The sequence below is a fragment of the Thermobia domestica genome, chromosome 3 (assembly GCF_964235325.1).
Source record: "Thermobia domestica chromosome 3, izTheDome1.hap1.1, whole genome shotgun sequence".
Lineage (NCBI taxonomy): Eukaryota > Metazoa > Arthropoda > Insecta > Zygentoma > Lepismatidae > Thermobia > Thermobia domestica.
Genome location: NC_137456.1, coordinates 35,010,144 through 35,022,260, shown reverse-complemented (window position 1 = coordinate 35,022,260; position 12,117 = coordinate 35,010,144). Strand labels below are relative to the sequence as shown.

General features: G+C 37.3%; 1 protein-coding gene across 5 annotated transcripts in view; it reads right to left on the bottom strand.

The window, feature by feature from the left end:
* The window catches only part of LOC145680274 (uncharacterized), a 101,876-nt gene that overhangs the window by 76,154 nt on the left and 13,605 nt on the right, over window positions 1-12,117 (bottom strand). Inside the window, exons 2-3 of one of the 5 annotated variants that reach the window (XM_081750621.1) lie at window positions 9,794-9,945; window positions 2,661-7,335 (exon numbers count right to left, since the gene is read on the bottom strand). The exons of 2 other annotated variants lie outside the window; for them this stretch is intronic. In XM_081750621.1, the coding sequence (XP_081606747.1) occupies window positions 6,039-7,335; window positions 9,794-9,903 (1,407 nt within the window). In that variant the 5' untranslated portion in view covers window positions 9,904-9,945 and the 3' untranslated portion in view covers window positions 2,661-6,038. Of the gene's footprint in view, window positions 1-2,660; window positions 7,336-9,793; window positions 9,946-12,117 lie in introns of those variants that run through there. 2 more of the 5 variants (XR_014130637.1, XM_081750620.1) reach the window with 2 other exon arrangements.

Below are 12,117 nucleotides of genomic sequence, written 5' to 3'. Positions count from 1 at the left end.
AAAGAGGAATATCTGTAGTTACCTCTAGGGGACAACTAAATTTATCTGTTGCCGCCGAGAGACATGGTTTGTCCCAGGCGACGACATCTCGGAATTCCAAAAATTGGTCTTTCTCATGGGGTTCTAAGTTCGGTCCAATATTCAGAGCTCTACTTATTTCTTCCTCAGCATGCGATGGCTGGGACACGCAGGTTGGATTGTAAGTGTATCTTAATAACGCTGTTACAGTAAAGTTTTATCACCTCATCAGTTAGACCAACGACCGTTTCTTGAGAGCCCTTTTCGAAGGGAATCTGCGAAGAGACCTCTGACGAAGAGATTTCTCGGAATTTAGCTTCGTCTAAGTCGGCGTTTAGAGGTGCTTTCTCTTTAGGATATGTTTCACACATTTGTTCATTCTATTGGGCGAACCTGATAGTTCTCGGTAGATGATTCTATCGAACTGTTGACAATGGTGATTCCAGGAGAATGTTTCTTTCTCCCTAGTTTTGAGGAGACAGGCTTGTTGGTTTTTCTTCCACCGTTAACGGAGTAACAAACATTTTCTACCAAGGTAATTAAGCTGCCAGTATCCAGTTCATGAGTACTGCAATTAATATTAACATCGTTGTGTCTGAAACCCTTTGTTCTTTTTTCGCTTCAAACAGCCTCTTTAAGGTAATTATAGGTTTCAAAAAAGACACTTCAGGGGGTTCCCTAGAGCGTACAAATACTAGTGAACTAATAGTTGTAGGACGGACATTTTGTTCCCTCTCCCTTGTGAAAGGTTTACATGGCATCCCACCAAATTAGAGAAGTTTTGATTGTTTTTAGTGAAATTCTGGTTCCTAAAGTGACCTCATTTGAGCAGGGGTATTACTGGGAAGCTCTGAGTCTGTGAAGCTCTCTCTGGTTTTGTTCTTGTATATCTTTCAACGTGTGTTAAATCTAGATTATAGACAGTGTTCTTACGGAATTTCGAAGATCCTGAGGAATCTCAAACCAGCGATATTCTACATATTTCCCATTCCGATCTGCGAGAGCTAAATTCTTAGGGTGAATAGCGGTGGCATACTACATCAATGTATTTTCGACTAGTGGTTTTTAAGTGATCTTTTAAGTAGCATGCTGTTCTGACCACCGGTAGATAGTCTGAAATATGGGAGCCTACTACTTGTATTCGTACGTAACTTTTCAATCGATTTAACACAGGGTAAGTGATAAGTATTCACTAGATAGGAATGAAATGGTTGTCCCCCTATCAATTAGATCTGAAAAACAGTGGTCTCCTATTTCGATTTTAACTGTACTGAGTTGACCTCGGCCAGCGCCCAGCTCATAGCCATTAGAGTAATTATTCTGGTAGGAATTCCGATCACTTTTAGGTAATGCTTAATCCGCACAGTAAGAGCAAACGGAAGAAGATTCAGATTGCAGAGTAGTTTCAAGCAAGGGCCAGTCTACACGATCATTTTTTGGGATGACGCCAGGAAGAGTTTACAAATATGTCCACCAGTTTCTTTCGCGGATTCATATTTTCGCAGGTAAGCTATGCATTGCTCTAACTTTTCTATGTCTTCGACATTAAGCATTCGTTGGTGTAATATCTCTGGTAGTAAACTCACTTTGAGCCTAAGCAACACTTCTGAGTGATCTGTACTCCCACACAAGTATTTAAAATCTCTCTCTAACCTGTAAACGAAAGGTGATATCTTCACCAACTTTTTGTCGTCTATGTTCTATGTCATATTCAAGATTAGCGCGATAAGGGATAGATTGGAAATTAAGCTGTGCTTTACTTCTTAGCTCCGCATAGCTTAACGTAGGCTGATTTGCTATTTCCACAAACTGCTAAGCGGCTGACGGGACTTTTAAGCAAATAGGGAAATAATCCGCAATTTCCTGGGGTGTCCAATCGTATATACGTGCCGTAATTTCATACGAAGAAGGAAAATTCTCTACAGCCTCATATTTACCGACTGAAAATAACAGGAATTTTACGTCCGGGTAAATATGATATGCTCGGGATTGAGTAAAAATAATAGGCTGTGAGGACCACCTGCGGATGGTGGAGTTGACTAATTTTCTTCTAAATGTAAATTTGGAATCTGACGTTTCTCTACGCTAGTTTGAGACGAAGTATCTGTAACTGGATTAGCCTCAAATTATGTTTCAGATTCAGTAGTAATGTTATCTATTTGTTTTGAACTAGTGTCCTGAATTGAATCTGACCTTCTACTTCTGGTTATTTCTTTTCAATCGCTTTCATACAAAGAAAATTCAGTTATCATGTCCTCTGACTTTTCTGTGGGGAATCGACCGCCATCTAGGTTTTCGTCGAATCTAACTTACTTAAATCTTTAGGCGCGCCTACATTACATTCGAATGCGACTGCGAACGCGGATGCGAATTCATGTTCCTCTACTACATCCGAAGTTTTGTGAATGCGAATCAAGTGGCAATGTCTCTTTCAAATCTTCAATGTGAAATATTTTTGCTTGAAAATTCATATCTCCAAGTTTTCAGAGCAATAATAATAATAATAATAATATCTATTAATTTCCTTTGTGTGTAAAATAGAGTGAATGTCGCTCCTATTATTATTATGCTTCTGTGGTAACCGCTATTTTCATTTTAAAATAAATTAAGTAAATAAAATTAAATATTGCAAAATCAACCAATTTCTAATAAAATTTTCTCCTTGAGCAAAGAGCCGATTTTTGCTATTTCAAAGTATTAGTCAATAATTACATGTATTTATAAAATCATTATTTGAGGAACAAAGAGGAAATATAAATTGAATAAAAAGTTGCGGTTCGTGTATTAATTACTTTTTCATATTTTAAAGAGAAAACAAAGAAAATTATACGTATCTTACACTCCAAGTCCTTTACTTACAAATGCCCATAATTTGTTCAAGACTTATGGTTTGGGGTAATCTGAATGAGCTTGGATCTACAATGGAACTTTATCAGAAAGACAATTTATTAAAGTATCAACATCTATTTCTATTTTATTTTATTTCCGCACCTCGGAACGTCGTCTGCTTTCACACAAAATAAATTTTCTTTTCTCACGTAGCGCTCAATTTCCCTGCAGACGACTCTCTATTCGCACGAACAAACCCAGCATGTTGGGTTCTCATTTGCATCTTTTCGTCGGTTTTCGCAATTCGCAGGCCTCCTGACCCTCAACGATACGAGGGCGAAGAACAACTCACTTTGCGACGGTGAAATTTCTAGTACGAAAGCGAGGGCGATGGACAACCATCCTCATGAGGACGAGTTTGAACGAGGACCAAAGCTAACTTTCACTGCGAGGCCGAGGACAAATTTCAAGAACGAGAGTGAGGGCAATGGACAACATTCACTACGAGGCGAGGGTGATGGACAACTACCTTTGCGAGGGCGAGTGTGCGCGAGGGTAATAGACAATTCCCTTCGAGACAGCGAAGGCGAGAGCCAACTGCCACTGTGAGATGGACGGTGGGTGAGGTCAGAGTAAAATGTACATTATGTTTCAAACAATCGAGTTTAAGAATGTGTCCACGCTTTCTGTTATTCCTTGAACTTATTGTTCAAATTTGGGAATGAGATAAAAGAAGTAAAAGAGAAAAATAGCAAAAAGAGACGAATCGAATAAAACTGGAAAGTGTTGTCTGTCTAACCTCTGCTGTGTGAAGTGTGATGCCCCTTACTGACTTGAAGTCAAACTCTAAATGATACAGTGAGGCTCAGCAAAAAGGCTGTCCTACCATATCTTGGTTTATCGGATACTGCTTCCAACAAGTCTGATCAGTTGGATAGTCCACGGTTTTCTGCAGACCGGAACTTATCTATGTCATCTTTAGACTCTTTATACAGTCTCTACTTCCTGGATTAACGTAGGTTAAGAATAGTGGAAGAGAGAGAACAAGGGGAATCCATAGCAGAACAGAGGTGGATTTGAAATGGAACCACAAAAGTTGATGGTAGGAGTAGAAGGATCGCTCCAAGCAAGCTACACCCGCGCAACGGTTCCATCTGGCGACAAACTAAGAAAATCCAGCCAGGTTATTAGCTATAGAAATGCTTCGCCAAGGATGTTTTTCATATTACACATTTGATATAATTTTCTTTCCTTTATTAATTTTCTTGTTTGTAACCATTTTATTAGACAACAGCGTCGTTGTTTTCGTTACCTATTTGTACATACTTTCCTCATCGCTGAAGCTATTTGTGTGCTTCAGCTGGCTTCACAATACAGGGATCGAAAGCTGGCCATTAAGCTTACGCGCCTCATGTGACAATATTGTACATATATGTAAACTTGTAGTATGTACTTATTTTTAAATAAATACATATCTTTATACATGTAAGTTTTATTCAATGTATTTATCAATATGAAATAAGTTGAAAGTCAACAGCAAAGATTTCCACTTTAAAATTCTTCAAAAAGGATATTGGTCAGGACTTTCACAGAAATACTCCATTGTGCGATGCTGTTAAAAAAGTTGTAACATTTCTATTTAGAGATGTTACTTTAGTAAAGAAACACGAACTTTTGCAGGATTGGTACGTTTTCCGCTAGAAGGGAGAAGGAAAATTTTTAGTTTCCACCGGGTTGGCCGATTTTCAAGCTTGAATTCATCACTCTTATATTTGCAAATATTGTCGACGAACTAGTGTGGTTTTGGCGTTTCCTCTAATGTGTTCGCAGGTTGGGGTGCAGCTCGTTCGAAAATGTATAATGTTTTACAGACCAGTCATCATTAGTGTGGATTTCCCTGGGTTTTATTCTACACACATTCGTATAGCTTTGTAGCAATGCATAGCAAAATTTGAGTTTTAGCTTGCGATAACAGACATATACCGCGAATTTCAGTGTAAATACCAAGTTTATGTCGCTAAGCTGTCATGATCCCGAGATATACCGAATTTCAGTTGAAGTTTATTACAAATTTTCTCAGCGCCAACGCCAATCGTTACGGGATGTGTGTTTTAGTCGACGATAATCAACATAGAATTTATGCTTACTACGTTTTCTTTTACATATTGCAATCCACAAATTTTGCGGGTATCGTCATGGAATAGAAATTCACTGAAACTCCAGTGCTAGGAACTCACTGAAACTTCCGGTTCCAGTTTAACCTACACCATAGAGCAAAGATACAGAAAGGAGTTTTAGGGATCAATTTAGCGTTGTGGGAGTATTTATCATCATCTCTGTTAAACTCCTAATCAAAGCAGAAGTGGTGAAAAGGAAACCATTTCCGATTTTTACATCTACATTAAAAATGGTAAAAGATAGCAAAAAGCAGGTCTTTTAACCAAGTATCTCAAGAATTTTCTATCTCGACTCTAACTTTCTACTAAAACCGAAGGTGGTGGAAAAAAAACATTTTTCGTTTTAACGTTAATCTTTGTATAATGCAGCTAGAAGGGGTTTTGTGTACTTAATGAAATGATCCAAGATTATATCCCATATCAACACTAATCTCTATACTCAAACTAGAAGGGAAAGATACGGTTTCCATATTGAGAAAATATTGCATGATTCTCTTTACAGTATTTACTAGTGTTCATTTAATTTATTTTTACAATTAATCAACAGTCGTATCTAACAAGGAACAGGAACTCTGTCGTGTCCAATGGACTATTCCTTCGGTACCTATTCTGTGAACATCTTCAGGGTATAGCAGGAACAAGGACTCATCTGCACAAGCTTAAATGTTCCGTTGAGGAAAATAACTAGCGAATATTCTAGTATAGTAATTTCAGTCGTCTATGTTTTGCTATTAGTATGATACTGAAGAGAACATGTTGAGGAAAAAGATGGAAACATAATAAATAGAACTGAACAAAACAACGTTGGTTGTTTTGTTAGTCGCACGAGCCGTTTCCAGACTTGGCACATGCGAGATTCTTCTCCTGTATGTACTACCATGTCTAGCTAAATGAGAAAGTTCATTAAATTTATCCCACACTCTTCGATATGTAAGGTTTTACACCTGTATGTGTTAACATGAGAGCAGCTAAGTTTGAACTGTGACTAAATTTCACACCACACCCTTGGCACAACTAAAGCTTTTCACGTGTATGTATTAACATGTGTGTAACTAAACATGAACGACGACTAAATTTTTTACCACACTCTTGGCATTTGTGAGATTTTTCGCCTGTACGTATTACCATGTGCCGAACTAAACTCGAACGGTGACTAAACTTCCTACCACACTCTTCACATATGTAAGGTTTTTCTCCTGTATGTATTAACATGTGAGCAGTTAAATTTGAACTGTGACTAAATTCCTTACCACACCTGTGACATGTGTGAGGTTTTACGCCTGTATGTATTCTCGTGTGTGTAATTAAGTTTGAACGAGAACTAAACTTTTTTCCACAGTATTGGCATGAGGGAGGCTTTTCGTCTGTATGTATTAACATGTGGTCAGCCAACTTTGAACTTTCACTAAATTTCTTACCACACTCTTCGCATGTATGAGGTTTTGCACTTGTGTGTATTAACATGTGTCCCGATAAATGTGAACGCTGCCTAAATGTGTTTCCGCACTCTTCGCATACGAAAGGTTTTACACCTGTATGTATTAACATGTGGTTAGCTAAATTTGAACGTTTTGTAAATTTCCGTGCACACTCTAGGCATGTGTGAGCCTTTTCACCTGTATGTATCAACATGTGTCCAGCTAAATGTGTACGCAGACGAAATTTCTTTCCACACTTTTGGCATGTGTGAGGTTTTTCCCCAGTATGTACTAACATGTGGTCACCTAAAATTGAAGGCCGACTAAATTTCTTACCACACTCTTCGCATGTATGAGGTTTTGCACTTGTATGTATTAACATGTGTCCCGATAAATGTGAACGCTGCCTAAATGTGTTTCCGCACTCTTCGCATACGAAAGATTTTACACCTGTATGAATTAACATGTGGTTAGCTAAATTTGAACGTTTTGTAAATTTCCGTGCACACTCTAGGCATGTGTGAGGCTTTTCACCTGTATGTATCAACATGTGTCGAGCTAAATGTGTACGCAGACGAAATTTCTTTCCACACTTTTGGCATGTGTGAGGTTTTTCCCCAGTATGTACTAACATATGGTCACGTAAAATTGAAGGCCGACTAAATTTCTTTCCACACTCTTGGCAAGTGTGAGATTTTTCAGCTGTAAGTATTACCATGTGTTCAGCCAAATTTGAACGCTGACTAAATTGATTTCCACTGTGTTGGTAACTGTGAGGCAATTTTCCTTGGTTACTCTCCTTGTGGGCATAAGATTTTTCATCTGAATGAGAAATTATTACCTTTTGTGTTATGAACATATTCTCTTTTGTGGAGAGAGTATGTTTTATGACCCTGTAACAAATTCAGTAAACTAGAGAGTGGAAATCTGGGTAAGCTATATGGAACAAGACAGAAATGAAGAAGTTTGCATCTAAATTATATTGCATTTTTAACTTGAGGCTTTTCAAGGTAACCATAAGTTTTACAAAGGCGAAAGTGCTATACCTCGAAACTCATCCAAAACCAAACTTTCAGGAGAGCAATAGATCTTTTAATACCAGGTCTAGAAAGTTAGTTTTGTCAGTTTTTTTTTTTTTTTTTTTAATCGGGTTTTCGTTTACGAACTTTCGCACGCATGTACAATCAGATGTGGAATTGAATGCAATCAAAATCTAAAATTTCATAAAAAGTGGAGATACGAGGTTTTGCACTTTCGACTGATAAGTTGATGTATAATACTATTGTACTCTTACATAAAATCTTGTAAATATCAGGAGAAGAGAACTATTGAGGAATTTCAGTATTATTTTTACTCTCCTAAGAAAAGGATGTCCTTTCGTTTAATATCTCAAATGGTATATACTTTTATCTATCAGTTATCGGATTTAACTCAAATACGTACTAAATACATACGCTACACTATGGAATGAACATCTGATTATTACAGATGAAAATGGTGGGACGCTCTCACTGACAGTGCTTCTGTACTATATATTATTATTATTATTATTATTATTATTATTATTATTTGAAAACTTAGTAATTTCGAGAGATTTTTGCAATTACAATATCAAAATCTGTTCGTATTATGACAAAGAAAACAAGGCGCCAACCATTTTTAATTTTTTTCACAAAATACGTCGTATCTAATATCATTTAAATGCTCTGAGATATTAAATTTTAAACCCTATTACAATCTTTAGGCCTATTGATACACATGTATGTGAAAAAGCAATCAACTTAAGTAAAGGCTTATGAGAATGCAACGTTCTGAATATTAAGAAACTGGAAGAAACTTGTTATATATTTAATTATTAAAGAAAGGTAGCTCTACTTTCTGAAATAAGGTAGCTATTTTGGTGAGTACCTACGTTTACCAGAGTTCTTATCATGTCATTTTCCTTCAAATTGGTATCATAAGGAGAGGAGGAGGATCAAGAAATATCCGTCAAAAAATATCATCTCATGTGTCTCTCGTATTAAAGAAGGAAAATTTAACACAAGCTTATCATTTAAAATAAACGGTCGCATGCACAGGTGTATTGGAAAATACTATATTTAAGAGGAAGAAGAGGAAAAATCAACATAATTATTACTACTTAAACTTGAGATCCAGCTTGTCTGCCATAATTTCAGGAAACGGATGAATAGCTTCAAAGTATATTTTACACAGGTAAAGGCTCTATGTCTCATTTTTTCTTACTTTTTTTTGTATTTTTACGTTACTATCATCAGCATCAGTGTTCTATGAGTAACAGAACACTTTTTAAATTGTACGCCAAAAGCACGGTATCCGACAAGTAGATTACGTTACGAAGGTGAAATTTACAATATACGAAGTCCGACAATAAAGTAATAAGAAAATTGTTTCAACTTCTGCTGGCAACGCTGCAGTGTGAAACTGCAGCCACTTTGGGCCTGCTCTAATAGCACAGCACGTGGCACGGACGAAGTATTTTTCATTGTTAGAACTTAAAGAGTGCGATCGTGTGTCGGACCCCCGTCACAACAACGGAAGCACGTAATATTGACCAGTGCGACGCAATCTCCTTCTATGTGAAACTTAATGAGACTGCCTCGATAACGTACCGGAAGATTCAGCAGGCCTCTGCAAATAAAGTGTTATCAATGGCAGAGGTGTATCATTGATACAAAATGTTTGCGGAAGGCAGAACTGAAATCGAAGATGAACATCGCAGTGAGCGACTCACAACAACATGAATGGAAGAGAGCACACTGAAAGAGAGGGAACTTCTCCGAGTGGATAGACGATTATCGATGAAAATGATTGCGAATGAACTGAAAATGAATCGAGAAAATGTGCGTCTGATATTAACTACCTCGCACAAGTTCCCTCATCCTGTCTGTGGTGGCGTTTTATGTTTGCAGGGTTGCCAACATCAGCTAAAAAATATTCTTCTTACGTTATTGTCGGACCTCGTAATTAAAATATTTACTGAGAACCAGTGGGCAAGTGTTATTGGCTTTAAGGGACGAAAACGGGAAATTTCATTAGTTTTCTTAATACATAAAATTACCATATGATTTAAATACGAGGGCAGATTGTAAGCTACAATAATTTTTTCTCCCCAGCTATTCCAGTTGGAATGGTGAAATTGCATGACGAGAGTTTAAAATTTGCGCTACAGAGGTTTCTTTGTTCTCCTATGTAGCTCTAGCGACAAAAACATCAACTACGGAACAAATATGGCGTCCTGTTACTGTCCTCCACGTGTGAAGAGAAGTCAGGTATTAGCTTTCAGTGATTCAAACAGCATACACCAAGAGAAAATTACTGTAATATGCTTACCGTATATGAAGACGATTGTATGGACTGTTGCAATGTTTCCAGATATTGTGCATTCCGCCACGCTCCGGGCACCCGGTAACAGCTACAACTCCGCAGATTATTTGCGCCATCCAGCCAGCAATTCTCAATGACAGTCGTGTGCACCTGCAAAACTTATTACAGAAAACAAAGTTGCACCAAAATTTTCTCTGCTATGGTATAAGACCTTGCAGAAGACACGTTGCAATTGCGTAAAGTTGGTGCTCGCTAGGTGCTCAAGAACCTGACAGATAACCACGAAGGACAGCGAATGATGACATGCTTGAATCACTTAACGCGTTATGCCATCTGTAGGAATCCTCAATGGTGATACGTCTTGGACATACTATTAGACGCGCATGCTGGTGGAGTGCAAACACGAAAAAAACTAAACGTTATCCAATTTGCGAGGAAAGTGCTTGTTTGTTGAACACGGGACCACTGTAAATGCTGCAGCCTAAATTAAAACTTTGGTTAATATTGAGTCGTGCCCTGCGTAACAAACGCCACAACAATAATGCTGACAACGTCAAACTTCATCATTACTGCCAGTCCACACGTCGGTCCGTGAGAAACTCAACAAATTTGGGTAGGAGGTGCTCGACCATCCTCTGCATAGTCTCGACTTGATACCGTTTAACTTTCGCCTCTTTGGTCTCATAAAGAAATTCCTCACCGGTCAAAATTTAGCGACAGATGAGGAAGTGAAAACAGCAGTCTGCACATTCCTATACTCCACCCAAACGGATTTCCACGAAGAGGCATCTTGAAACTGGTGCCACGGTGATACAAATGTATTTAGAAATTTGGTGGCTGTAGAAAAGTGGATCTAATACGTAAGTTCATTTGTCCCTTGTTTGGTTTTGGTACATATTAATTTTTTTTTGGGGGGGGGGTATTTTGTGCGTTACTTTCCGACCTGTCCTCCTAATAAAATGTATTATACAGATATCAATTACACATCGTCTGATTCAATTTAGTGATCACTGCTTTGCCAGCATATAAAAAATTAGGATATCTACGTTTTCGTCCGAATGTCTTGAAAAATTATTCAGTTGTGAACCCACACATATAGACTGGTTTCGGTATTCTAACATGTAAAAAGTCTAAAACTGCAGAGGGTCACGTGGCATAAAATTTCAAAAAATTTCAGGCAAATGAAGTATTTTCATGATTTTTCTTCTAAATAACGCAATTTCCCGTTTACTTACGTGAACTGGCAAAATATATCACAGAATCACAATTTCTTCATGAGGAAACCTAGTTCAAATTGCCGCTTTCGTTCTCGAGGTAATACACAAAAATGTTCACGGGAGAACACTTTGTGGACAATTTTTCTTCAGTATATCTATTTAAATTTAAGGGTTTATACATAGTATAACCATTTTAAACACAAGAAAGAGGGATTGAAAATTATGATACAATATTCTTAATGTCGTGATGCACACTTAACTTTCATAAATATTTAAAACGCCGAAACTAGAAAAGAAGTACACATTTAAAATAAAAAAATTACAGAATAACTTATTTCGAGGCTACGCCAACGCATTCCGAAGAAAGTACACATTACACTTATATTTTCTTTTTAAAGTTTCTTTTCTTTGTAGAAATGGGTCTTGAAACTGGTCAATATTTCAATCCAGCCAAAAGTAAGGTTGTGAAAATGCAACGATCCTCAGACAGGGTAAAATAAGCTTGCCCTGGCTGTATATACTGAACGATCTATGGAATTCAAAAGTTGAATTTAAGCATTGGTTTTCTGGACATACTGTTGTAGAGCTGTCACCCTCGCTATAAGGTGTTGGTTTCGCTGGCTACAACAACTTATTGTGCATACGTTCACGAAAGTATGAATGAAGACCTAAGGAGTTAAATATTTCCAACAGACCCGAGTTCCATTAGAAGTTTTGATAGTAATTTTTACTGTGTAATTTTAATTGCATATGTGAAAACTGAAGAAAATTCAATATACTCTTCAACGCTCAACTTTAGTATAGATACGGTAATATACAAACCACAGATATCCTGCGATTAAGTGGACCCGTAGGCTTTTGGCGTCAGAAAAAAAAACATATCTACTAGATATAATCCACGATTAAACCAAGCTACCCTGGATTCCTATCCAAACGAAATTTCTTCTACAACACATCACTGGTATTATGCTTTAAAATTTTACAAGCTAGTAAAATTTGGTAACAGACACATGAACAAAATTCATTGAACGGGACGAAACTTCACTGATATAATTACACATGTACTAACGAATATATAATTGCATTCCATAAAAATGTAACCCAAATTTGAAT